A 27696-nucleotide genomic window follows, 5' to 3' on the forward strand; every position below is an offset into this window, starting at 1 on the left:
GCTGAGGGCGCCCCGTCTGCCCCCGGCCGATGGGAGGGGAGACCAGCTTCACCTGCTCCACAGTTAAGACCTAATCACGGAACTTTAGAAGAGGAGGGAGCCCTCGAGTTCTTTCCCTCCGTGCCCTTCGGAGCTGGCTGTCCCCGTGTCCGCCCCAAGCCTGTTGCACCTTTGAGTTTTCTGCTGGAGTGGAGGGAGCAGATTTAGGGGCAGAAAATCGTGCCTTTAAAATCTCGATGCATGGCTGTGTGTTCTCGGTCGGGTGACCGAGGTAAGGCCACCGTGGAGGTAAGGGTGGGACGGCTGTAATGACCGTGTTGTGGGGTCAGTGTGGCGGTTCGGGCAACGAGGGATGTAGAACCTGAGTCTGTCCGCTGGAGCTGCGGCTGGTTTTCTTACCTCTGCCCACTCTAGGCCTTCTGGAAACCCCCTTCGTGCCCCCTTCCCCCTCCATGGAGTCTCTTCCCCCACCCCTCAAGGCCACCTCTTGTTGCCTCGCCTGTGACATTGTCCCAGTCCTGCCGACAGGAAGTCCCCTCCCTTCCTGTCCGCTCCCAGGTAGTCTGGATACCGGTCCTGTAGCTCTGCCGTGACAGTAGTCTGGTTGTGTCCCCGGCTCGGAAGCTGTCTGCGCACCAGTGCGGTTTGTTGCGCCTTTTGTGCCCGGTCTTTCCCACGAGGGGCTTCCTCTGACGGGTGCATCGTACGTTGACCCAGCGGCTGGGCGGGAGAGCAGCGGTTTCCTGGTGCATTCGGCCCGTGTAGTGTCCCCGAGAGCGAAGCCTTTGGTCTCTGCGGCCCTTGTTTGGCATAAGTGTGCAAACGTGGTCCGGCTGTCTCTGAAACCGGTCGTGGCCTCTCTTGTGAGGGATCCCCTCGGACCTCCGCTCCCCAGTCCGGGTGTTCGCGCCGCAGCCACATGTGCTGGGCTGTTGGCTTGGCGGTTACGTATAGCTCCTTAAGTGAAATACAGGTGTATAGAAATCCGGTGAAACCCATTAAGCAGACGCTTCGGGGCGGGAGGGTAGCCAGGAGTAAACCAGGAAATCCTCTTTTGTCTCAGCTCTTGTGGAACATCTTGATAAAGTAACTGTGTTGCTGTAGCTTCCAGAATTAGTAGAGTGTACCGAACATAATTGGTTGTTTTCGTTTGCCATCATTGGCGATCTCGATTATCGTTTCGGATCTGTGGCAATACTTCCTTTGTGCTTGCATTAGCTCGCAGCATCGGATGTGAACGCTGGCACGGAAGGACGCTGGCCCTCTGCTGAAACCTCACTGCCTGTGGCCTCCTGCCTGCGATGGAATGGCCTGGGCAGGGAAGTAACCAGAGAGCGTAACCGAGGCCGCCTGGCCCGAGCTCCTTCCTGATGCTGCCTGGGTGATGCCCCGGTGCCTGGGCCCCTGGCTGGTACCGCTGAGAGGACCCGGTGGGGTGGGGTGGGAGGTGCCCTTTTGTAGATCACCCTCTACTGGGAGCTGCCTTTCGCCGCCAAACTAGAACCCTCTGGTCCCCTTCGCCCCTCGACAAGTCACAAGGGACACAACCGATAGAGAACCAAGAACATGCGTTAGAGAAATGTCATTCCTAGGCTGAAATAAGCAGCGTCTGTGCGATTGAAAGGTGACAACACGAGGGGCGCCTGGGTGGCTCAGTCGGTTGGGCATCTGACTTCAGCTCGGGTCATGATCTCACGGTTTGTGAGTTCGAGCCCCGCATCGGGCTCTGTGCTGGCAGGTCAGAGCCTGGAGCCTGCTTCGGATTCTGTGTCTCCCTCTCTTCCTGCCCCTCCCTCTCTCTTTCTCGCTCTCAAAAATAAATAAACATTAAAAGAAATTTTAAAAAAAATGACAATGCGGTGTGAGGGGGGGAAAACCGGGGCCAAGAACCTGAACTTGGAGCAGTCACAGATCAGAACGCCTTGTAACTGGCATTACTTTCCTGCCTCAAGAACCTTTCCCTCGCGCCCCATGTGTTCCTGGGATGAAGAGAGGGCTGTTCGTGCCGGGTCAGAGCTGGGAGGGTATTGGGGGGCCGCTCTGGCTGAGCGAGCTGGATTTGGGTTAAGTATGAGAACCCCCTCACGTAGTAGTTGGTCGTAATCCTGTTTCTCAATTGTGTGTGTTCGATAGTTAGCGCCTTGTAAAGTCTGAGTTAATGCGTCCCTCCAGCTATTTTTCAGAAAGCTCCCCAGGCCAGATGGAGGGCAGCTGAGGGCGGGGCCGTCATTTCCAGCGCCCAGAGTGTTGGGCAGACTGGGAGCAGCCCCTCTTCCTCCCTGGGCGTCCCGTGCATCCGGCGCAGCTAGAGGTGAAACTCTCGGAGGATTCAAATGGCCCCCCTAACGTCACACTTCCGCTGTGGGCCCGGGGAGCCCGCCTGCAGCGTCACCTGTCGGTGCCCAGCACCCAGGTTTCCTGACTGCGGCCAGCAGCACCGGTGCCAGGGGAGAGCGGAGGAATCACGACATTCACCTTCTCTGCCATGCGAGTGTCGTTCTGCGGGGCCATCTGGCTGGCAGCGGGTCTCCGCCAGTGGCAGGATGTTGTAAACCTTGCTCGCTGAACGTGGCACCGAAAGCCTCGAAAATTAACTGCAGAGATAAAATCAAAGCTGGCTCCGAGGTGACATCCCTGGGCCCGACACAAGCCGTTCCAAGGGAAGCTGGTCTGAGTCCTTGATAGATGCCTGTTACACGTTCGGTTTCCCCCAGGAGCCACTTAGGCATTCTTTTAACTTTTGCTGATAAATTCCAGGCGAAAAACATTTGGAGAGCTTTTCGGGGTTTTATTTGCTAATTAAAACGTGAGAAGGGAACACAGCTACAGGTGGAGTTCTCGTGCAAGCCACAGCTGTGATTTGGCAAAAAAAAAAAAAAAAAAAACCAACCTGACACTTTCAAAATGAAGTTATTAGCACTTCACCTATAACTGTGATAGCTTTTAACTTTCATGATCTGTCTCTTAAGCGCACCCCCCCCCCCCGCCCCCGCAGCATTCAAAAAAGGGAGCTAAGTGAGGAAGTTGGAGGATACTTTACCCTTGCAGAGGAGAAAAAGAGCTCCCATTTTTGCGGAACCTTTTTAACTTACAGGAGTTTTTCTCCTCCTTCATGCCGTGATGTCTTCCAACAACCCCCGTGAGCCAGGGTAGGTGGGATCTTTTACAGATGAGAAAACCAAGGCTCAGGGTGTCTTGGTGACCTAATTCTTGTAGCCAGGATGGAGCCTGGTCACCAGAAATTTTCCAGCTGCTCTCTCCCTAGACCTCATGGATGCCCCAAGGGATGGGGCTATGTGGGCCAATCGCCCACCGTTTGGGTGACCCGTCTTGGACCGCTTGCAAGATAATTAAGCGAAATGGACTCTCATTCTGCAAATCAAATTCAGCTGATTGCCCGCCAAGCCCAGTCATATATTCCTAATAACCCCCAGAGCGGTTCAGCCTCAGCAAGCACTGGCTGCTTGGCTCGATTCACAGCCTGTGTCTGTGCCGGCAGATGTTTGTGGCCGGGATAGCCCAAACAGAGAGAGCGAGCGAGAGCTGCAGGGCGGCGGATGGCTTTGCCGCCAAGCTCTTTTCCAGGGAAGGGGAAGGGAGCCGTTGCCAGGGTGGCTGGTGCCCTAACAAATTGGTTCCTGCCAAACAATAGAAACAAATATTTTCAACAGACAGAAATTTTGGCTCCTAAAGCATTCAAATTAAGGGCTTTATTTCTGAAACAAATACTTTAGGAGAAAAGCGTTTACCAGCATAGATGAGATCGGAGCTATTCCTTCTGGCAGTGGCATCATTATTTTTTGAGATTAAAACATGCTATTCGTGTCCCTGCCTAATTTTGAGCCCGTGACCTTACCCCCTATTTGCTGGAGAATGTCAAGTGCGTTAAGCTGGGACACGGGGAAGGGATGTCTGCGTGGTTTACTGCTGAGAGCCTCGGCTTCCATGGAGATGGTCTCCCAGGTCTGGGTTCAGAACTCGGCTTGGCCCCTGATCCCTGGGTGGGGTACTTTGGGCCAATTCCCGCCCCCCCCCCCAACAGCTTATGGTCAGTTTCATCAATGTGTTAAGTATCGGTCTTGTAATAGTTAACAGCATCACCCTCGGACCCTGGAGAGTCATTCTAGACCAGCAGTGTGTGGTAGAACTTCCTGCATTGATGGAATGGTCTTTATCTGTGTCATCAAATATAGTTGGCCACTGGCCCTTGGAGTGTGGCTACTGTAACAGAAACTGAATTTCTAATTTATCTTAAGAGGACATAGCCACATGTGGCTAGTGGCTGTCATTGGGATAGTGCAGTCTCATTCATTCTCCTCAATTAATTGGTCCCTGGGTCCAATTACTTGGTTGACAGGCCAGCCTGCTACAGATCTGCCGGCATCCTGAATGCAGCTGTGGGGGTTTCGGGGCTTCTGTTCTCTCTGACACTCATCTCCTGTCCTGCAGCCAGAGAGCAGCGGGGCAGTTCCCTTGAACTAGACCACAGTCCCTCCGGGATCAACCTTCGTGGACGTGGACGTTTTAAAATTGTAACAAGTTCTCATTTGGTTTTAGAATACGTCTCCTAATGTGCACTAAGTGTAAGAAGAACGGGAGTCACGGAGTGGAGGGAGCTATTCCCTGGGCATTTGATAGCAAGGGGGAGTCACAGACGGGCCTTGCCTCGGTCTCCTCATCTGTGACATGGGAGTAGCAAAGCTCCTGTGACTGCTTCTCTTTCAAGTTCATCCCGAGGCCCACGGGTGTGTGTGTGTGTGTGTGTGTGTGTGTGTGTGTGTGTGTGTGTGTGTGGCCGGGGGGTGCCAATAGGTCAGACTTCATTGGCCCTCCCCGGCCCCCAGTGTGGGTCCTGCAGGGGAACACAGAGGAGGCAGAAGACCAGGTATTCAGACAAGGAGGCTCTCGCTTCTCCCCAGGAGAGAAAGCAAACGAGATAATTAGCAAGGACAAGGTGGAGGGGCTACGAGCGGAGGAAGGGTTCTCTGGGCGCCCTGGAGAAGTCCAAGGTGGGAGGGGGTCAGCACTCTGCTGTTCGGTGGAGGCTGCTGGGCAGAGTTTAGTTTTGTTTTGTGATCTAGCCAAAGAGAATGGTAAAGAAGGCTCCTTACGAAACAGACATTTATTTTTGTAGCTCAAAAGTGGGCAAGTGTCAGCAATTTCCTATGGTTTGGTCAATATGTAAAGCAGGAGCCTTCTCGTCCCGGTTAAAAGCGTCCTGCCCTCTCCCGGCACCGGCCCCGGGCCACGCGGACCTACTCTTTGCCACACCGGTGCTCCAATCCGTCTGTATTTCATTATGCATCACTGAGACGCCGTCTCTCACGTCTCACTGTTTAAATGAGAGTCTGGCAAGTATTATATGTAGTGCAATGCTTGTGGGATACATCTGGCATTTTTGTCTTTGCATAGTGGGTTTTCAGCAGGGTGAGGAACAACAAAAAACAAGATCTCGGTGCTCTATTGAAGTTTCTCAATCCCGAGGAATTCACAAAAGGGCTTGTATAAAAACTTTGTGCTCGTAGTCTTTGTTAGGTCCCTTTATTTTTATTTTCTGAGTCGGTAACGCATTCACTTGGTTCAAAATTGAATTTCCACTTGAAGGTAGATACCAAGGGGGTGCCTGGGTGGCTCAGTCCCCTAAGTGTCCGACTCTTGATCTCAGCTCAGGTCTTGATGTTAGGGTTGTGAGTTTAAGCCCCGTGTGGGGCTCCACAGTGGGCACAGAGCCTGCTTTAAAAGTAAAAATAAAAAGCGTACACCGAGAAAGCTTGCCCCTGCCATCCCCAGTGGTGGAGTCTGTAGATGGAACCGTGACAGGGAGGAAGTCTGTGTTGGAGTAAATCTTTTTACTTGAATTTCCTAGATCAGGAATGAATACCAAGTTGTGTCCCAGAATTGAGAACTGTTGAGTACATATTAGATGAACAATAGCATCTTTAGAGCGAGAGCAGCATGAGGAAATAATCTTCATACGAGGTGGGGTCAGCTTGAATAGGGAGAGGAGAAGAGGAACTACCATTGTCATCGTCCCGGGCATTTTATCTTATTTAATCCTCATGACAGCCCTGTGAGATGTGTATTAGTGTCCCCGGTTTAGGTTAGAGAGCCCGGCTGGTCGCAGAGCTCACAGGTCCATAGGCACACCGGTCCCCCAATACACCGCCCCATAGGCACCTCCTCTCTGTCCCTGTCCCTGTCTCTGTCCGGGGTACGGGGGAGCAGGACCCACTCTCATGGTGGGAAACCCGTGCTGTGAGTACATCACCTGTGCCCTGGGGACCCGGCCAGGAGGCTGCGTCCCCCTCTAAGGTGGGAGAAGACGGCTGGCTGGAATGCACAGTGTTTTGGATTCAGCCCCAGCGAGCTAGAAACCTGAACTGTAGGCAGTCCCTTGCCTGTTCACCTGCCCGCTTCTTTGTTCCCTGAGTTGAAGAGCCACAGGGTGTGATTAACCCAGAGAGCTCACTTCTCTGTGGCCAGCGTTTACTGAGTCCCTGCTAGGAGCTGGGCTCTGTACTGGGTGCCCTGGGAAGAGCATTCCCTCCCCCGGACCCCTCCTGGGATCTCCTTCTTGGGGGCACGTGGACACAGAGAGGGGGCACATGCGGGCCCTTCTCATAGGCAGGGGAAGAGCCCCAGCAGCGAACCCCATATCTGCTTTGCTGCTGCCTGATTTCCCCAAAGCACTGCCAGGATGGACTTTCCCACCACTGTTTTCCCATTCCGCATTCTTAGGAGGGGGCTCAATGAAAGTTGTTTCCTAGGCTGCTAGGAGAGCTTGCTAGGGCGGCTCCAGCAGGGAGGAGTCCCTCGTGGGCAAATGATCCTAATTCTCGTAAAATGGTGCCATCTTAGGGCTAGACCCAGGATCCTTTGAGGCTGAGCAAGAGGGGAGTGTGGGTCTCCTCCAGGCCTCCCACGCCTCCTTCCCCATCCATCTTGCCTTTAAGAAGCTGGCTCTGTCAGCTGACCCCCTCCTCCTCCTCAGCCCCCACAGTCTCCTGAACTGTTCTCAAACATTCTCTACCATTCAAGGCCTCAGTGCTCGGGCCAGCCTTTTGCTTGCAGCCTCTCTTTCCGACTGGAAGGAAGCCTTGCAGAGTTGTTAAATTTCTGCCCCCTTCCTGTATATTTTGCTTTTTATTTTTCCTTTCCTTCTTTCTTAAGCTTACCCTTTCATTTAGCAAATATTGACTGCCTACCTGTGATGTGCCCCACTGCCATGTGAAGTGCTGGGAACTCTCCAGTGAGCAGAAGGCGAGCCCTACTGGAGCTTACAGCCCATCGGGAGACGTGCTGATCTCACACACTTGCACGCAAATGCAGCATTGCAGACCCTTTTGCAAACCAGAGTCACTGCCACGAGGCACAGTTCAGGGAGCTGGGCTCATACCTTACAGTCTCTTCCGGAGGGGGGTGGGAGGGGCTGGGGGCTGGGGAAATGGTGTTCAATCGGAGCTCCTCTGACAGTTTGATGGAGGGGAGCAGGGATAGGTCTCCCAAGTGGAGGGAACAGCTGACGCTGAGGGTCTGAGGGAGGGAGGGGACCCAGCCCTCTGGGGACAGTAGATTTCCATGGCCAGTGTGCCATGGTCTCATCCAAGGCCCCCTAGGACTGACACACTCAGATCCCCTCTCCTGCCTCCCCAGGAGGGTTTGTGCTTGTTCTGGCCACCTTTACAGCTCCCCGCAGCTCAGAGAGGTCATTGGTGCTCCCAGGGGATAAAGGGTGCCTGAGTCTTGTGTCCGGGTGCACTCTCGCAGCTCCTGTAGGACTCCAGGATCCCTGCCTTCCTGCCTTTAGGTGTGCTGTTTTCCACCGTTCAGGGTCCCCGCTGGAGGTCTGTCTAACCGGCGGCACGTAGGGCTTCCCGAGCGGGAGTGCTCACCCCCGGCCCCTGGCTGCCACCGCCTGACGGCCCGTAGCCGCGATTCAGACTTTGGTGGGACTCTCAGTGAATTGGGGATCGTGCGCGGGGAAAGCGATGGGTGAGAACCAAGGGTCTGAAAAGGGCACCCGAGAAACACAGCCTCAGACTCGGTACTCTGCCGAAACTTACAAAGTAAGTGAAAGCAGGGGCGTTTGCTTCAGGACTTCTGCAAGGTTCTCCTTTAAATACCGTGCATTGTCGGTGCACACACCCACGGACGGAACAAAATGCACTTCCCGCAGCTCCACGGGGAGCACCACTCTGGGAAACGGGGATGGGGGGGCAGTCAGCCGGCCTATCCGTCCACCAGAGCCTGCGTCTCATTGTAGGGAAAAACTGAGATTTGGAGAGATAAATGCATACTTTTTAGCAGAAGACATTACAGGTAGGTGCTCAAATTCAAAAGGTATAAAGGGGAGAAAGTAAAAGGCCCCCCGCCCCGTTCTCCTCCCCAGGATGCGGGGTGGTACCCATATCTCTTCCAGAGGCGTCTTGCGTACATATGAGCAAATGAAATGTGTGCACACGTACCTGTCCACTTACGGTGGGTGTCTTGGTCGCTGTTGGTGGACATGTCTGGAGAAGCAGCCTCCATGTTTCTATTTGAACCCAGTTATTTCCATATTGGCGTGTTCCTCTTGTGTCCCTGCCGCCCCTACCCTGGGGGGGCCTGACCAGGCTCCTGGTTCCTCTGAGCCCCTATTCTTGGTCTCTGACAGCAACCCCCCCCCCCCCCCAGGTTGTGCCAGGGACTCCGTGAGGGGAAGAGGAGGAGGGGGAGGGTAATGGGGATTGAGCCCATCCCCCCCACAGGCCCCAGCCAAGATGGGCATCTTCTGCGAACGCTCATAGGGCTTTCTTGCTGGAACTTATATTCTCCCTTTTCTAACCCCTGCTCTCTTTTGGTTCCACTGGGCCAGGCCCTTGTGTCCTGTTGCTTTTCCGTGCCTGCCTGGTTTCCTCCGCTGGACAGTGGGCACCTGGAGGTCAGGGTCGGCTTCTGACTCATCCGTGCATTCTCTGGAGCCCCCGACCTGGTTGGAGACACTGGTGGCAGACTGAGCTCAGGCCTGAGGTCAAGTGCATGGCTCTTATAGTACAGAAAAACTCCCCTTGATGGAGCACGTCCCGTGCCCCGAATTGAACATGCTTTATCTTAATTCCCTCCAGAGAGGGAATGTCATTGGACCAAAACCACACAGGTTACAGCTGGGATGGAGCCTGGAATCCCGGCCGGGTTGCTCTGAGGCCACTGTCTGAGGAGTCTAAAGCTGTTCTGTGTAGGGGGCTGGGTGGGGGAGGCTGGTAGGTGGGCCGGGGCCCTTACCCACTTCCTGCAGTTGTCCAAATGACCCTGTTGCTGGAAAGGAAGCAGAAAAAGCCCCGGGACCACCCCATGCAGAGACCGGGGTTGCCTTTCCCTTTTTGTACGGGTCCTCTTGGTTTCACCGATAAAGCCATTTTGGATTCGTATACGTGATCTGCTGTTTGATTAGCTTGACAGGTAAACCCAAAGGAAATACCAGATGAACGAACTTTCAATTAAAGTTACAGACAATAAGCAGAGAATACTTATTTGCCTTGTGGAGGCAGTTGGCCAGGTATGTTTTCCGGCCACCCCAAGGGTGCTGGGGGAGAGGGCTCCCCTCCCTGGGCCCAGGAGGAACAGGGAGCCCTTGAGGGCCTGGCAATGGGACTTTATGAGAGGAGTCTCCCAAAAGCACTGCAGGTACCCCCCCCCCTCCCCCCCGGTTCAATACAGACAAACAGCAGGCATACCTACTTTAAATTTATTTCAAATTGATCACTGAGGTTATTAAGACCTGTTTTATTTGGGAAAATTTTCTTTTAAATAGGCTTGTGGTCACATTTTATTCCCTGTGTGTGTGTGTGTGTGTGTGTGTGTTTTAAGCTTATTTATTTATTTTGAGAGAGAGAGAGAAAGCAGAGGGAGTGACAGAGAATCCCAATCGGGCTTCGCACTGTCGGCACAGAGCCCAACGTGGGGCTCAAACTCACAAGCCTTGAGATCATGTCCTGAGCCGAAGTTGGGCACTCAACCGACCGAGCCACCCAGGCGCCCCTGTTTCTTGTGTTTGATAAATCTTTAATACTCGGTTGAGAGGCCGGAGTTCAGGCAGAGAGAAAGTTAAAAAGTTAGGCACTTTGCCCTTTGAGGATCTGTCAGAAATGGGAGGGAAAGCCTGCCAGAAGTTCTCGCCAGAGAGGAAGTCAGGACTACAGGCGTCCACGGCTCTGCGGGAGCCTACCCGCCTTATAGCAGGGGGTGTGCCCGTGCACACGGGGCCTCAGGTTCAAACACTGGGCCTCGTCACCTCCTGGCATCGGCTGCCACACGATGACTTTGAAAGAAAACCGCAGTTTCTGCCTCCAGGTGCCTGTCCTTGTGAGACACTCACCCAGGACAATTTCCACCACTTCCAGCCTAGTTGAAAGTGCCCAGGGATGGGGCGCCTGGGTGGCGCAGTCGGTTAAGCGTCCGACTTCAGCCAGGTCACGATCTCGCGGTCCGTGAGTTCGAGCCCCGCGTCGGGCTCTGGGCTGATGGCTCGGAGCCTGGAGCCTGTTTCTGATTCTGTGTCTCCCTCTCTCTCTGCCCCTCCCCCGTTCATGCTCTGTCTCTCTCTGTCCCAAAGATAAATAAACGTTGAAAAAAATTAAAAAAAAAAAAAAAAAAAAAAAAAAAAAGAAAGTGCCCGGGTGTTCAGAGCCCGCCGGTTCGCCACCAGCCCTGCCAACTTCCCATGACTTTGGACTTGGGGCTGTCGGCTGTTTCCAGCGGGAGAATATTTCTAAATCGTTTTGAGGGGACGCCCTCCTCTGCCATTCCCTGGGAAAGCTCTGGCCTGGGTGAGCGGCGTTTTCTGTAACTGGCCACCTCCTCCTCGTTCATAAGCCCGGAGACTGGCCAGTGTGCGACGCGTTGTGCAAGAAACAGCTGTTGTTTTGACAAAGGACGTGCTTGCCTCAGTTTTTGAGTTACCAGAGTGAGTCAAGAGCTCATCTATTCCAGGCCTCTGCTGCTGGGCAGGGGGACATGCGGGCCATTGAACATGCGTATTATGGGCCGCACGATGTAAAATATGTTTCTAGAACAATATATGTGTGTATTTTTCACATCAGCAGGATTTAAAAAGTTAACAATACAGTGTTTCGAATTGGGTAATAATGCATGCACACGGCTAGAATAGTCAAAAGAGGTACAATTGACCCTTGAACAATGGGGGGATTAGGGGTGCTGACCCCCGGCTGGTCAAAGATCCACATTCAACGTTTGACTCCCCCTGAACCTTAACTACTCAGAGCCTACTGTTGACTGGAAGACTGACCTATAACATAAATAGTCGATTAACTCGTACTTTGTATGCCCTACGTATCATATACCATATTCCTACAATAAAGGGAAAAGAAAACGTTCCGAAGAAAATCATAAGGAAGAGAAAATACATTTACAGTACTGTGCTATAAAAAACCCCCGCGTCTAAGCGGCCCATGCAGTTCAAACCCGTGTTCTTCGAGGGTCAGCTGGACACTGAAGGGAAGGTTCCGCCTCCCCCCACCCCCTCCCCCCCCCCCAGCGCCTTCTCAGAGCCAAGCAGTTACAAGTGTCTTTTGTATCATTCTGGAGACAATCAAAGCTTATGCAAGCATATGTATAGATACTCTTTTAAACAATACTGGCATTGTTCTTGCACTTTGCTCTTTTTGCTTAAATATATCTCGAAGATCAGCCCATCTCCTAGCACATGCAGGACTCTTTCTTACCATTGCAGAATGATCCTTGAGTGGATATGCCAACACGCTCTCGTTGGACACTGGTTGATTCCCAGGTGTGGGTTTTTGGTTTTTGTTTTCTCTTGGCGAGTTTTGAGTGCCTTTCAGGTGTGGGGACCCTCCACGCTCTTTTTTACACGTGACCAGTGACTCCGGGACTGAGGGTTCTGTATTTTAGGCCCCCACCGCCACCTCCCGTAAACACATTAAATTCCCTTGTTAATGTGTCATTGTATTTGACACTTTGAGCATAGGCGGGCCGGGTAGATAATAAAACAGTATTTGGCTTATGTTTAATAGCCGTCTCTTCTCTGCGTCGTCCCAACAACCGTACAAAGCCTCCGTGTCCTTCAGAAGGCCTCGTGGTGGTTTTGTAAGGGACCTGGCCAAAGATCGCGAGCCCTAAGTCTGACCAACCAGACCCCGGGGCCGGGCAAGCCCAGCCTGTCCTCCTTGGCGGTGCTGGTCGGTTTCTGTGCTGGCGGGCCGAGGCACGGTATTAAATCTGGAGACTCGCGTTGGTTTCTCATGTGGACCTGCGTATGTCTGCACGCGTGGGGAAGGGAGTGTGGCGGCCCCCCGGGGGGTCCCCGACTGCCAGCAGTACGTCACCCCAGGCTCACGGGCCCTGTGGCCCCGTGACAAAGGTGGGTTCGCTGCCTTGTATCAAGGGTCCTGTCTCAGACTCAGCCCTCCTTGGTGGGGTTTTCTGATGGATGTGCCCATGGATCTTGTGGGCTGGATCGGACTTCAGCGTGTGGGGCATGCAGGGACCCGAGGGGACCGTGTGCTCTGTCACGTCTTCCGCAGCATTGCCCCGCTGTCCCCACGCTCGTCCCTCTAGGTGGGAAGGTGGGGTCAGGGCTGGGACCACAGTCCCCTCTGTGCCCCCCACCGTCTAGCCGTTATGGCTGATTGGGTGACAGCCCCCCCCCCCCCCCCGCCCTGGAATTTAGGTCCTCGTTGGAAGCAGTCAGTGCCCAAGTTTTCTGCATCTGCGGGCGATTAGAACAAAACATCAACTCTACTTTTCCTGTCATGTTTCAATATTGGCGTTTCTCCCCACTTCTTGAAGCCTCCTTTTATAACTTCTGCTCCTGCTGCTTAAATATAGCCGTCTAAGTCCTCCTCCTTACCAGATTGTTTATATTTTTGAAAAGCCTTCTGCTTATCTGCGATTGCTCTCTCTTCTCCGTCTCCATCCCCGCATCACCACATTCGTTTCGGTTGCTCTTTTTTCCCTGCCTTCACTCGACTGGGATGTGTTTCAAATGTGGTCTATCAAAATGTGCAGTGTTTCCCTCTTTTCTGCAGTAGCTTTGACATCTGTTCTTGAATTCTAGCCCATGTTATTCTTTTGGACTTGTTTGCTCAAGATTTGCTGTAATGCCAGAAACACGACAGGGGAGAGAGAGTGCGGTGGGGAGTGTCTCCCCCTCCCCACCCCCCACCCCCCCAGTAAAAACTGTCTTATGATTTCCAAGTCGACACCACGCTGGATGTGGCTCCAGCGCCCTGTCGTCCTCTCTGGCAGTGACCCGCCCCATACTGTACAAGTGAAGTGCCCATCAGGAGGCCCCACCAAACTCCTCCGGTTACTTCCGCCAAAAAGGGAAGCAGGTGAAACCTCATAGGGGTGGGGGAGGGGGAGGGGGGGGGAGACTCACGTGTTTCCCGGATGTCTGTGGAAGGATCTCTGTGTCTGATTTGCCTCGCTTTTCAGTCCTCAATTGGGTCCTTGCCCTCCCTGCTGGGCCCCAGGGGATGGGGCATACCACGGAGAAGCCATGCGCAACAGCCACATCGAATCCTAATCAGAAGATGCCAGTGTGTGTCTTTAGTAACTGAGGCCGCTGGGCAAGAAAATGGGCCTTTTGGTGGCTACGGCAGCGTGTCCTTGTGCCCCTGCTGTCGGCTTGGGACACCACTCTGGGCCCATCTGCTGCAGGCTTGTTTGAAACGGATCCCGTTGGCAGCTCCTCCCAGAATTTCCGAGGCCAGGTCACAGGTTCTCTGATGCTCTGAGCGTTATTTTGTCGTGTGAGCCGAGGTCCTCTTCTTACAGGGCACCCGGCCCTGGTGGCTCTCAGAGTTTTAATGCAAGGACAGTAGCTTGAGAATAGCTGTTGTTACCAGGTGCCCCATTCCCAAAGTTGACTGCATCCTGCAAATCATTATTCTTGGAATTTGCCCCGTAAAGGTCCCTCCTGAAAACTAGTCACAGGTTATGGGCATGATACCTCACCTCTCTGAAACCCACAATATGTACTGTTAAATGAAAGCAGACCCAGTTATCAGCACACAAGCCCCCAGGCCCACACTGTTGAAGACAGACGAATAGCACGCCCCAGCGAGAAGCCCAGAGTAAAGCAGAGTCATCAGGGCACAGAGACTCGGCAAGAGGGAAAGCTTGCTAAGAACAGAAACCAGGAGCGCCTGGGTGGCTCAGTGGGTTACGCGTCCATCTCTTGATTTCGGTTCAGGTCGTGATCTCGCAGTTCATGGGTGCGAGTCCCCCATCTGGCCCTGTGTTGACAGTGTGGAACTTGCTTGGGATTCGCACTCCTAGCCCCTCCCCAGCTCACGCTCTCTTTCTCTCTCTCCAAATAAAAATAAAGTATGTTAGATGGCATCAGGGCATTGGGCTGACGCTGGCTTTAGCAAAGAAAAACGTGTCTGCGTGTTCTGTCCCCGAAGCAGTCATTTGTGAGGTGCGTGTGGACCCACGGCACATTGAGCCGGGGGAGCGTGGTGTTCCAGGACGTGCGCACAGGGCGATGGCAACTGCCCGAGTGTGTCCACTCCCCTCTGCGGCCCCAGCCCCTCCTCTGCCGGGGAGTTGGTAACCCCCAGAGCCACGGGGTTGTGGGGGGGGGGCTCTCCCGGGTTCTGGTCGAATGCAGATACGATCCCCTCTGGTACGAAGCAGCAGTGACAACCTTGTCTTCTTTTGTGTCTCTCTCGACAGAGGGAACTCGATGCCACCGCAACAGTACTGGCGAACCGGCAAGATGAAAGCGAGCAGTCCAGAAAGCGGCTTATCGAGCAGAGCCGAGAGTTCAAGAAGAACACTCCAGAGGTGAGGCCGCAGGACCGTCCAGGTGTCTTTGAGAGGGGTCTCCCTGCCCTCGGACATATTCAGAAGCTGTGTTTGTAAGCATTTCGCCCTCAGCAGACTGCGTGCCTCGTGGCGGGCTGGGGGCCCTCGGGCGTCGGTCGGTTGTCTGAACGCAGGAGAGCACGAGCTAATTCCAGATGCGCCTGCTGACCCACTTGGGTGTGCGAGAGCACGTGGCCGGCTGCGTGGCCCATTCGGGGCTCCGGCCCCCACGCTCCGTGCCCACGCCTGTTAGCACGTGACCCCGAGTCCTTGCAGGAGCCCCGAGCACGAGGGCATAGCGGGAGGGGGTGCGGGGGGTCCTCAGAGGGCCCCTTCCCTGCTGCCCTGTCTGAGGCTGCACACTTCTGAGGACGCGATGTGCCGATCCTTCTTGTCGAACAGACATTTAGTCCGGTAGGGCCTGTTAAACGCCTCTGTTTCCTGAAATACGCTTTAAAGGGCACTGGAAATGTGCTCCTCGTGGGCTCCTCTTTTTTTCTTGTAAGTACACGTTTGAAAGGCCGTGTTCAGAGGGCCTCGGGCAGCATTTTCCCAGTCTGTTTTCGAGGCCCCTGGCTCCCCCGGTCCCTGTCCAAGGGTTTGTAAGAAACGAAAAGCAAGGAGGGTTTTAGAGACCATTGGACAGACGTGGGAATTGCTTTCCGGGAGCTTCTGCCAGGCTGGCCCACGACGGTTCTCGGGCCGCGGGCTCTCGCCCCAGCCTCCTGCACCCTCCCGTCAGGCGAGAGCGGACTGCCCACGTTCTTCCGTGCAGGACAAAGGATCAGGTCTGGAAGGAAAGCTGCTTTCTGGGAGGCATGCCCCAGACTTTCATAATATTCCTGAAAAATGATGCGTGATTGGAACTTTCAAGGGCAGACCCGTGTCAAGTGTACCATCTAGCTTGCTGCTTGAGGGGGTGTGCTATTGTGAGTCATTTTGGGAAACAAATCATTAACCCTCTGTTTTCAGAATAAATATTTGGGGAGAAAACACGATAGCCCAGCGGGAAGAAAGGGGGCTTTAGGGGCAGACCCACCTAAGGGCTTTAAATTTTAGATGCACTGCTTGCCCTCACCCCCCTCCCTTAAACATGGATCTTCCCGTCCTATCCAAGCACAGGTGCACATTGTAGAGATTCGGGCCTGGTTACCGCCTTCCATGTGGTATCGGGGATCCGCTCTGCTCTGTGTTGAGTAAAGACAGGATCCAGGACTGCCTTCCTCTAATTACTTTCCTTCTCTAAGGCCACTTCAGAGCAGGCCTTCCTGGAGGGTCTCACTGTGGGGTTTCCCGAGCTCTCATCCTTGTCCTTGACTCCTGTTTGCCCTGGCCGGCGCCCTTCGCATCTGTCCCTCGAGCCACCCTTCGTACCGTTCCCGTAGTGAGCTGTCATCCTCTGCCCCGTGTTCTTACTGCCCTTCCCTGGGTGACCATTTTCCTTGGAAAATCTAAAACAGAAGGTCAAGGTCATCCTTCCGAGGCAGCAGACAATTCAGTAAACATAATCTGTCCCATGGTCGGGACTATGAAGAGCAGCAGAGACCCGGATTCCTGGATGCTCCGAGTCCCAGGCTCCTGTCAGCTGTGGGGGCGGGGGCCCGCCGAGGGGGTGCGTTCCCCTCCCGCCACTGGGGGTACGGCCCCTCCCCTGACATGGAAATGGGAGACCAGCTCACACAGCTTGAAGAGCCCTCCCCCTCCGAAACACTCAGCACTTTATCTCCTAATCTCAGTCACTGGAAGAGGCTTGGGGGAGAAGCAGTGTGGTTCATAAATGCCATTTGGAGCATTTCTTTCCAGAGCACAGTTTTAGACCTTGTCTTCCGTGGAGAAGAGGGGCCCAGAAACACCCGGAAGGGGACGGAAGGTTTCTGTGTTGCTCGCTCCTGGCCTCTGCCAGCTGGTCCAGGCTAGTGCTCACTCCTGCTGCAATGAGGAGAGTCTCGCTGCAACAGGAATTTCCAGGAAGCCGGGAAGGGTGACGCCCCCTGCGGCTGCTGCCCCTTCCCTCGGCTCTTTCTATCCCAGGACCGTCCACGGCATCTGTGTGGGGTCCCTGTGGGAGCCCTGAGGCGAGAACTGATAGGGGAGATAGGTTCACTGATGCCACCAGCCGGCCAGAATCCCGCGTAAATAGTGAAGCCACGTGAGGCCAGAACGGGGGTGGGGGCGTAGCTATAGCCAAGTCCTCCGGGGTTCGTGGAGGGGGAGGGTACACGCGTGTGGGGGTCTGGTGGCACGTGTCGGGACTCTAGTGAGTGCGGGGCCTGGGGTCCACAGGGGATATTGGATTGTCTGTTTGGGGTCACAGTGCAGAGGGGCCCCCACGGTTTTCCAACATCGGTCCCCTCTTGTGACTACGCTGCTGGACGGATCGTTCAGCAACGGAGGGAATCAGTTCACACTTACCGTCGAGGAAACTCTTTGAGAGATTGGACATAAAAGTGAAGGTTGCTTAGAACTTGTTCTCAGGGGTTCAAAAAAAAAAAAATTGGCTCATTGGCAGGAGAGGCATCTTCCTTAGGGGGACACAGACCAGGATCTCCACACCTCAGAAAGTTGGCCGAGTGAGGACGAGGCCCTCGTTCCAGGGCGGGTGGCCAGCGCTGTGACTGGTTTGCACCTGGTGTGCTGATTGCTGATGAGCACGCGGGAGTCCCCCCTCTGTGTTCTGGGGAAGAAGATAATGCGCTCCTAGCGTCCGTCGAACGTTTAGTGAATCTATTATGCAGGATGAGGGCACCAGAGAAAAGTCAGAGGCGAGCGTGCTGGTCTCCCAACAGGGAGTTTCTGTTTTCCAACCTGGCCCTGCCCACGGGTAGCTGGGGAAGCTCAAGTCCAGAGGGAAAGGGGGGCTGTGCGGGAGGCCTCAGAGCCAGCGGGCAGGTCCTTCCACACGGGACGAGCCCCGGGAGCACAGAGTGACAGGTGCCGCGGTGGCCAGAGCCCTGAAGGTTTTTCGTGTATGGTGCATTTTTTCTTTTAAGTTTCCATTTTGTGTCATTATATTAATCCCTTCACGGTCAGTTGATATTACTGCTTACATCTTTTTAACCCCCAAATTGTGGTCAATTTGAAGATGGTTGCAATTACTCCCAAAAAAAGTGGTAGACATTGTTCTGATTCAAAACAAACAAACAAAAAAGCCCCTTTCAAAGAAAAATGGTTTTTAATTTTAATTTTGGAATGAAACATCCCTTCCCTATTGGATTAATAATTGATTAGGTGAACATAAAAGACTGGGGGGATATTTCTATATTCTGTCACTTTCCGTGTGTATCACCTCCGGTGGCTTACTGCCTCGTGGCACTGGTGAATTACTTCACCTCCCAGAGTCTCAGCGTTGTCACCTGTCAAAAGTGTGATGATAGGGCCCAGCTCACAGGGGTTGCTGTGTGTGTGTGTGTGTGTGTGTGTGTGTGTGCGTGCATGCATATGTTGTGTATTTGTGTGTGTGTGTGAGCGTGTGGAGGGCTCCACACAAGCCTGGAACCTCGAGTCCAGGGCGTGTTTGTTACCAGTATGAGCTTGGGACATAGAGTATGGAGCACATTAGATGTAGTTGATTTCTGCTTCTCAAAGCCAGCTCGGGGAACTTAAAAAAAAAAAAAAGACACAACAAGGGGGCTCCTGGGGGGCTCAGTCTGTTGAACATCCGCCTCTTGATTTCAGCTCAGGTCATGATCTCACGGTTCATGGGATTGAGCCCTGAGTGGGGCTCTGTGCTGACAGCATGGAGCCTGCTTGGGATTCTCTCTCCCTCTCTCTCTGCCCCTCCCCTGCTCGTGTGAGCATTTTCTCTCTCTTTCTCTGTGTCTCTCAAAATAAATAAACATTAAAAAAAAAAAAAACCACAACAAATGCAGGTAGTTTCAGCTCGTAGTATTTCAGAAGTTGGTTTGTGGTGACAGGTAATCATTTTGCAAATATTTTTGGAACACCTTCCATGTGCCAGATGGTTCCGCCCTGAGGATACAACCCTGTCCTTGTTCTTAAAGAGTTCCTTATCTTTCTTACCAGCAAGTTGAACATCTTGATCTGGCATGTTAAGTGCTAAGATGTTATAATTGGAATCTTCTGAATGTAGACTTCCCCCCCAGAAACACTCTTCCATCCGTGGTAAAGGTCTCAGCCCCATGTGCCTCGGTAACCCTTGTTGTAGGTCAACAGGGCCCCTGTTGGGCCTTGGTTCTCAGTCTCTGAAACATCGGTGGGTGTTAAGGACCTCCTTCCTCCCCTGAGAAATGCACGTGCTTGCATCGTTTCTCCTGGACCCGCTGGAGCTCACCCGGAAGCCCCTGGCCTAGAACACAGTCCCCGAGATGCACATCTGCAGCCTCAGTGTGCCACATCTGGAGGGCACTGGGGGTAGGGGTGGGAGACAGGAGGAGGGTGGTGAAGGGGGAGGTTAGGCTGGTGGCAGTATGTGCAGGAAGGGCGGTGGTGGCTTTCTTGAAGATTGTATGCCACAAAGTGCTCGCCTTCTGCTTTGCTCTTGCCCTGATCGGAGATCCCAGGTACAGGCCAGGACGACCTTTGAGGCCTCGGATGGCATTCGCGTCAATGAAGCCGACTGCAGACTGGGTCAGCAGGGACGTGGAAGCACATGGGCACTGCCCACAACTGGCCCTGGGAGGCCGGGCCCCCTCCGCACTCCTGGAAACAGTCATTTCTGGAAAGTCTGGGACAGCGCTAGGGTTTCACGATTCCACTCAGGGATTCCTTTTTCTTGTTCTCCCATCAGTTAAGTTTTCCACTACTTGGCCAGGCGGTGACGTGAGCCCAGGCGGTGTGGCCACTGACTCTGTGCTCTTAACTGCTGGGCTCTGAGGCTGAGTGAGGCGCGGGCCCTTCCAGGGAGGTCCCAGGGCGCCTGCAGGGGGACAGCAGGCCCAGCTCACCGCCATGCTATTTAGATGGAATGCTCGACTCTCAGAAGAAAGGTCCTCAGTGTCAGACTCCATTCTACAAGGAGCATGGGCTTTGTTTTGTTCTGTTCCTGCTCTTTTCAGTGAGGGAGGAACCATCCTTCGTGGGGGGCGGGGAGGGGAAGCAGGGAGCAGGGGCGCAGCGATTTCATCACAGAACCACCCTCAGAACTCAATTCTGCCCTGTCTGTGTCCAGCTGCTACCCCAGAGTCGGTCTTAGGCACTTGTCTGCCCAACTTGGCCAGGTTGATTCATGTTTCCTATAAAAGGGGCCATGTCAACTGGGGCTGCCGTTTAGGGACTCTTGATGGTCATTTTTGTCCCGACGTACTTGTACCTCGACATGTCTTGCCCTCGAGAGCGTTAATCGTCGTGAAACCCGGCCCACGGCGGTCATCGTCGGGGTCGTAGTTTTCCGCGTCCCTCCTGCCCGAGTGCCATGGCATGTTTTCTCCTGTCACGGCCCTGACTGTCGTGGGCACAGCTGCCTGGGGTCAACACCGGGACTGACCGCCCCTCCCTCACTCGCCATCCACGCTGGAAGGTGGTCCTGGGCCCGATGCCAGCCGCACACCCGGCTCCCTGACAGGGAACATTCTCTTCAAGGCTGACCTGACCGCCTGCTCGCTGGCATTCATTTCCTGAGTGGCAGAATCTTGGTTCGCCCCTTGTTGGTTCGCTGCTCTGAATTTTTCATTCTTGGGAAACTGTTACCAAAAGTCAGGAGTCATGTTGGGGTACCACCTGGAAAGGAATCTCGTGCTGTCCCTCCGTACAACCGTAACTAGGGCTGTGGATCCCTTCCCACCTCCGGCAGGGGGGACCCAGGGGGGCCCAGGAGGGGACACCTTCTTCAGGAAAGCCACAGCCAGCTAGTTGTTGATCGGGATGCACCCTCGGAATGAAATGAGAAAGCGCGTGCCCCAGCGTCGTGTCCCTCACACGCAGGTCACCCAGTCCCCTGTGGCCGAGGTGAGGACGACACCGCCAACTCTGTGAGTCCTTCCGTGCTCCCCGTGAGAGGAGGAGCCAGCAGGCCGGGGGATGGGGGGAGTAATATATAGTTGTGGCCCAGGCCCAAATGCATTTAGTCACTGCCTCTACAGCCTTTATATAGACACTGCAGGGAGTGACTCAGCCTGGAAAAAGAGAGTCACTTAAAAATAAAGTTGCAACTCAAATGGACACGTCCTGCACGGGCCGCCTGGAGCCCGCGTGGCCGGGTCTCGGTGAGCAGCGGGGGCATCCATGCCCTGCGTGGTGCTGGAGGGGGGCCGGGTGCTTCTGGCATCACTTACTGCATCGTGGAGTCGGGGTGGGGGGGGGCTCACACGTGACCCCCTGTGCCTCTTAAACTATAAAGTGGTGCGGAGACGTTATTAGCAGCTACTGGGAACGTCTGTATTGAGTAGCGAGCGAATTCTCCACTCTCCGTCTTCTACAAACGGATGGAGTCCAGAGGCCGTGCGGCTCTTCAGTGACCACTCAGCTTTTGTTTCGTGCCTCCGTCCTTGTAAGAATCTACAACCGATGCACGCAAAAGGCCTGAAACACCGGCATACGTTTCCTCATGTCTCGTCGGACGTGGGAGCGGTGGGTTTATTGAAGACCCACAGTGCCGATTGACAGACTGGTTTTCACAGAGCTGGGCCGACCAGACATGCCCCTCAGTGATGGGGGAGGAGGCTTATAAGCCTAGCAGGCCAGGGAGGCAGGCTGGGCACCAGCTGGACAACCCCCGCCACCGACACACTTCTCATGTTGGGGGTCCAGGAACCTGCAGCAGCTCTGGTAGAATGACTCTCTTCTGCTTCTTCTTTTTTTTTTTTTTCTTAAGTAGGCTTCATGCCTGGCACAGAACCCAATGTGGGGCTTGAACTCAAGACCGTGAATTGCAGACCTGAGTTGAGATCAAGAGTTGGACACTTAACTGACTAAGCCACCTAGGTGCCCCTCTCTCGCTTTTTTTTTTTTTTAGTATTTATTTTTTGAGAGAGAGACAGAGACAGAGTGCGGGGGGGGGGGGGCGGGGCTGCAGAGAGAGGGGGAGACAGTGCAAGCAGGGAAGAGGCAGAGAGAGAGGGAGACACAGAATCGGAAGCAGGCTCCAGGCTCTGAGCTGTCAGCACAGAGCCCGACTAGGGGCTCGAGCCCCCCCCTTCCCCCCCCAGCCATGAGATCACGACCTGAGCCGAAGTCGGAAGCTTAATTGACTGAGCCACCCGGGCCCCGCCCCCCCGCCCCACTTCTGATGGGCAAGGCCTTTGTTTTGAGCCAGGCACTTTGGATACAATGAGCACTTGATGATGACCATAGCATGAAACAGCCTTACCATATTTATAGCATTGGCTTCGGAAATCTTTCCTTTACAAAAGAGAATTCTTAAAAATGCAAATTACCCTGCAAGATTCATTTCTCAGACAGGCAGCTCGTAAAATTTTATTTGATGCTTCAGTTTTATTATTATTTTTTTGTGTATAGAACTTTTTAAAAAAGGAATTCAAGAAACGCCTTTCCTTGGCAGTTCTTCAAAATGTTAAACATAGCGTCACCCTGCGACCCACCCTTTCTACCTCTAGGTGTGTGTATATATTCAAAAGAATGGAGAACAGGTCCACCCAAAAACTTGCACACGAATGCTCACAGCAGCATAATTCAAAAGAGCCAAAAAGTAGCAGCAACCCCAATGTCCCCCGAGGGATGAGTTGATAAACAAAGTGTGGCCTGTCCATACAAAGGAACGTTATTCAGCTGTCAACAGGGATGAAGCAGTGACATCTGCTCCAAGAGGGATGAACTTGGAAAACATTACACAGAGTAGAAGAAGCCAGACACGAAATGCCTCCTGATCCCGTGTCTATAAAATGTCAAGAAAGAGGCAAAGCCAAAGAGGCAGAAAGTGGAGAAGTGGCCCAGGGTGGGTGTGTGTGTGTGTGTGTGTGACTAATAACACAAGGTTTCTTTCTGGGATGGTGGAAATGTTCAGGCATTGGCTAGTGGTAGCAGTGGCACAACTTTGGGACAATGTCAGACACGACTGAACTGCACACGTTAAAAGGGTAAACTTTGCGGTATGTGACTTTTCTCTCAATTTAACTTTGTTTTGTTAATGCCGCTCTTTGTGGGGGTAGGAAATTATTCATTTGTTCTCTCTGATACTCCATAGAAACCCTCCTTCCCTCCCCCCCCCCCCCCCCCGAAGTATCTGGTGAATTTTTCCTTTCGGCGGTAACACCTTGGTTCCTAAAGGGCCACTCCGGTATCTGGCAACATGATAAAGCTCAAATAATAAACTTGGACGTTTAATCATTCTAGAATCACCCACCGTTAAGTTATCATAAGACTTTAACTAGGAAAAGTTTAAAGATTAAAAGTGAGATTTTTAACTGTTACCAATTAAACTCTTTAAGCCAGTTTATCAACCCAAGAGGTTATTTCCTCGTTTCTTTGGGGTCCCTCAGAGAGAGAAAACCTGCCCTCGAGCGTGATGGAGTAATGGGTGCAAATCGCACCGAATTCAGCCCCGGTCAGTAAATGGCTGGTGGCTCTATTTCCTCCCTGCGTCCCTGCCAGATCCTGCAGCAGACCCCAAGCCACTGGGGAGGCCCGGAGCAGAGGAGTTAGCTTGAGCACGGACCATTTGAGAGAGAATCCAGTGCTAGCTAGCTCCATCGCTCATTTGCATATTGATCTCAGTAGCATCGGGACAGAAACTTCAGCTTCTTCTGCAGAAATATATCATGCATCCTTCATGCATGTGGGGTCATGCATGCAGGGGTCATGTGAGAAGTGTGTGAGATTCCTTGAAGGTAAATGTCCAGCCCCACACCAGGAGTGGAGCAGGTATTCGGGTCAGGTGATCTTGACCAAGGTCACTGAGCATTCTGAGATTCGGACCCATATATATACACGGAACTAATCAGGTCCCAGTTACTAGGCAGGTGAAATGAATTCAGGTAAACAGAGCATATAGTAGGTGCTCAGTAAGCATTTCTGTGCTGTGTTCTTTTCTCCCTCGCTCTGTTCTACAAGTAGTTCTGAGCCCTTGCCAGGAGCGAGGGGCAATCTGAGGTTCGGGGAGACAGCAGGCACTGAGAGAAGGTTCCAGCTCTCCTAGGGGGCAGGCAGACAGTGGCCAAGTAAACACAGCAAACACCTGGCACGCAGGGTACCTAAAGGTGGTGGTCAGAACTGAAACAGTTCATTACACTAAGGTAGCAGGTGAGTATGGATGGGGTGAGGGTTCTTCAGAGAGTTCGGGCAGCTTTTTGAATCAATGATGGACAATGGCCCTTTGTATCTCCCCACAGAGGATGAACTTGGGCAAGTTGTTAGTGGTGGTGGTGGGGGGGGGGGGGTCTCTCAAGTTCCTTTTAGGTCGAAGCCTGGTCATCTTTGTTTATTCCTGATACTCAGTTACTTTCCAACCACAGATTCGGTCCCTCTAATTTCTGAGACCAGGATGCTATTCACTTTGGACATTGGAAAGTTCGGTCAATGGACCTCTGAGTATGAGGGTTACCTTATTTTGTTCAGTCGCCTTTGGCCCAGAAAAGTGACTTCTTAGGTAATCAGTGAAGAATTAATCTCTGAGTTTGATGTGTTGGTGACCCAGGAGCCCGGACCAAGGGGCGGCAGGGTGGCGTCGGAGAACGCACCACCCGCCGCCCTGCCCCAGGCCACGCTTCCTTCAAGCTGTGAACCCCGTGGGGCCATCTGTCCAGGTCACTCCCCGAAATGTGGATGGGGCTGGCGTTCCCTTTCCTTCCTGAGCCTGCATGTCGTCTCCTTGTGTGTCTGGCAGTCTTTAAAGGACTATTTTAAGTATAACAGACAAGTAAGTGTCAAAAGGAAAAGCCTGTAATTGGATTCACGCGGTATGAAGTTTAGTCGGGACCATGCTGAGTTGTATGACCTCTCTGGGCCCCCGTCTTCTCGTCCAAACACGGGGAGTGATGACAACTCTCCCGGAGTTCTTATGAGTCAGACAACATGTTGTAGAATAATCCAGAATAACCTTGGCAAATAGTAGAGGCTCCATAAACGGCATGTTGTATGTGCGTTATTAAAATCTAATCTTCTGAAAGGAGAAATTGTGGTCACTAATGTGTTTTATTTTTAAGTTTTTTTTTTTTTTTTTTTTTTAATTTAATAATCTCTACACCCAGCTTGGGGCTTGAACTCACATCCCTGAGCTCAAGAGTCACACACTCTTCCCACTGAGCTAGCCAGGCGCCCCCACACGCATATTTTAAAGCTATAAATGAACAATGAAATTTTCAAAGTACTCTTAAAAGCTCAGGGTAGACCTATCAGTCTGTAAAACTACAGACCCAGTTTCTAGTGCAGACTTGAGTCGATTGAGTGAAAGAAAAGCAGTTTCTGTATAGAGATGGTCGTTTTCTCTCCCTTTGGCTGAGCTTGGCTGTTCATGGGGCCAAGTACTTGCCCCTGGACTTGCTCTGTGGAAACCATTCTTCCCGAGTGGCACGGAACGCGTCTTTCCAGTCTGTAACGGTAACCTCAGCCCAAACGCATGTTGAATGGGGGAGGTCATTCTCGGGACGGTCTTCTCGATAGGCACCCTGGTTGTCTGCAGGTTGTAAGGCGGCTGAACGTGAAGGCCGTATGTTTTGGTCGGAATTGTGGCGAACTCTCGTTTACTGACACTTCGTTGTTTCCGAAGAGCTCAGCATTATGCCAGCTTCACGACCCCTCGCTGTCACCCCAGGATGTGGGTGCCGTTAGTGCCACTTAAGCGCGCGTCAGCCACCTGCCTACCAGGCAGCAGGCTCCCGAGAATGAGGCCGTAACCACTGTGCTGCTCTGTCTCCTTTTAGCATCTAGAAGCTGACTTTTCACCACTTAACTGTGAGCAGCGCCTCTTCTATTAGTAGAAAACAGTACCGACTTTGAGTATTACTCCGAAGTGACGCACTCCTACAGCGCGTGTGCGTGTGTGCGTGTGTGTTCTGTGGGAGTGTGCCCAGGGAGGAGTCAGCAGCTGACATGCTGGGATTTATTGTAAACCAGAGCACAGCAAAGTTTCCCCTTGTGTCTTGAAGTTACGTCAGTCAAGGAAAGACACCTGCCATCCCACCGACCCTGAGATTTGTTGTCTCGAGTTTTTCTTTCATTGGTCGGGGGCAGGGGGCTGCGGGCTGGGGTGGGTGCAACTAATCCCTGAACGTTGATGATGAAGTAATGTGCCCACTCTGGGTTTTAACTGGCAAACCTGAGTTGCGTAAAAACAGTAAGTTTACAAGGAGCGTTACGAGCCCGCCGTGCGGAGCACGGTAATTTTGTCTGTAGCCCACTATTTTTTCCAGAAGACCTCATGATACGGTCGATAGAGTTAAAGAGTGTGTTTTTCGGGAATCTGGACACTTGGATCCTGATTCTGGCTCCGCCAGGGCCTGCGTTTCTGATCCAAGCAAGCGAGGTCTCTTCTGTCGTTGGATCTGAGAAAGGAGCAACGGCGTGATGCTGTGTGGCCGAGCACCGGACCTCCGGAAAGCGCCCCCAGCTCGCTCCTGCACACCCTCCCTGTGGCTCCAGACTTGGGTGCGGCCCTTTCTTAGCAGGCCTCGCCTACTTTACCCTCTTGGGGTTTTCTGTTCTGAGTTCATTTTGCATGCAGCTGAGAGTCATGGCGATCCCACTGGGTGTGCAGTGGGTGTCCCCGGGCGGCTCTGTTTTGAGGGCTCCGGTCGCTGCAGGGACACAGCAGTGTGTAACAGCCAGTGACAGCAGCTGCCGCTTACTGAGCCCTTCACCACGTGCCGAACAGTGTTCTGAACGCTTTAGGTGTATCGGCTCATTTGACACAGGATGCCTGTGAAATAAGTACGTCGTTTATCCCCGTTGCAAAGAGCGGGAAACTGAGGCTCAGAGAGGAGGAGGGGCAGGGGGAAGGACCACAGCTAATAAGTGGAGAAGCTGGCTGGAGATTTCCAGTCCGGGCCGACTGGCCGCAGGGCTGTGCCAGAGCAGGTCCTTGGGGAGCACTTACGAGCTCCGGCGGCTACAGTCCCGGCACGCAGAGCCTCCCTCCCCTGCCCCGGTCTCCCCAGCAGCTACGCTTCCCAGTGCACTTAGCGGGTGAACGAGCCTGGATCACTGCAGCCTGATGCAGCTTCCAGCTGCGGGACCCCTCCCCACCCCCCCTGTGGTTCCCTCCTTCACATTTGAAAGGTCACCGTTCTAGCTTCAGAAGGCCGGCCGGGTCCCCCTGATTTGACCTCATACTTATTCATCCATCCGCTGAGTCTGCACTTGGGGTGCTTCAAGGAGGCCGCCGCTGAGAGCCTCTGGGACAGGTATCCTGACGTCCGGCCACGGTCCGGCTCTTCCCGACCTCAGCCCCTGACACGTTCCTTGCCACCCGCAACGCTGTGCCATGAGGACTGCATTCGGAAGGTACGGGACACATTTCACCCCTAAAAATATTTTGCGTCAAACAGACCCTGTCCCGTGTTTTTTTTAAGAACTCGTCTGAGGGAGTAGCCACTGAGGCAGAAAGACCCGGAAGGTCTGTGCCCTCCTGCCTCCCCCAGGCCCCACTCACGGGCCTCACGCAGGATAGTACCTGCAGTGACTTAGTCCTTTTGTGCACCAAGCTGTGTACCTGGGTTTAATTATTTTTTTTTCTGTGAAATATTTCTAGCATCCTGAGAAGTGGGGAAAACAACACTTTCTTGCCCTTCCTGAAGATCGGGTCCATGTTGACATTTTGCCCATTTGCTTCTGATGCCCGTTTTTTCAAATAGGAATAACATCTTAAATACACAGCTCAGATCCTACCTCTGTTCCTTCTCCTGCCTTCTTCCTTAGCTGTAAACCCCATCCTAAAACCGATGTTTCCTTTCCGTCTGCTTTTTGCATTCATGGCAACGTTTATGCCCTCGTAAGCAGTGGATATTGTGTGCGTACACA

General features: G+C 53.2%; 1 protein-coding gene across 7 annotated transcripts in view; it reads left to right on the forward strand.

The window, feature by feature from the left end:
* Nucleotides 1–27696, forward strand: part of CUX1 (cut like homeobox 1) — a 366343-nt gene that overhangs the window by 63660 nt on the left and 274987 nt on the right. For all 7 annotated transcript variants that reach the window (XR_007147822.1, XM_047838946.1, XM_047838949.1 and 4 more), the window contains exon 2: nucleotides 14698–14808. Coding sequence is in view for 6 of the 7 variants with exons in the window: in XM_047838946.1 (XP_047694902.1) it covers nucleotides 14698–14808 (111 nt within the window). In the remaining variant the exon portion in view is untranslated. The remainder of the gene's footprint in view (nucleotides 1–14697; nucleotides 14809–27696) is intronic.

This window comes from Prionailurus viverrinus, chromosome E3, assembly GCF_022837055.1.
Source record: "Prionailurus viverrinus isolate Anna chromosome E3, UM_Priviv_1.0, whole genome shotgun sequence".
Taxonomy (NCBI): Eukaryota; Metazoa; Chordata; class Mammalia; order Carnivora; family Felidae; genus Prionailurus; species Prionailurus viverrinus.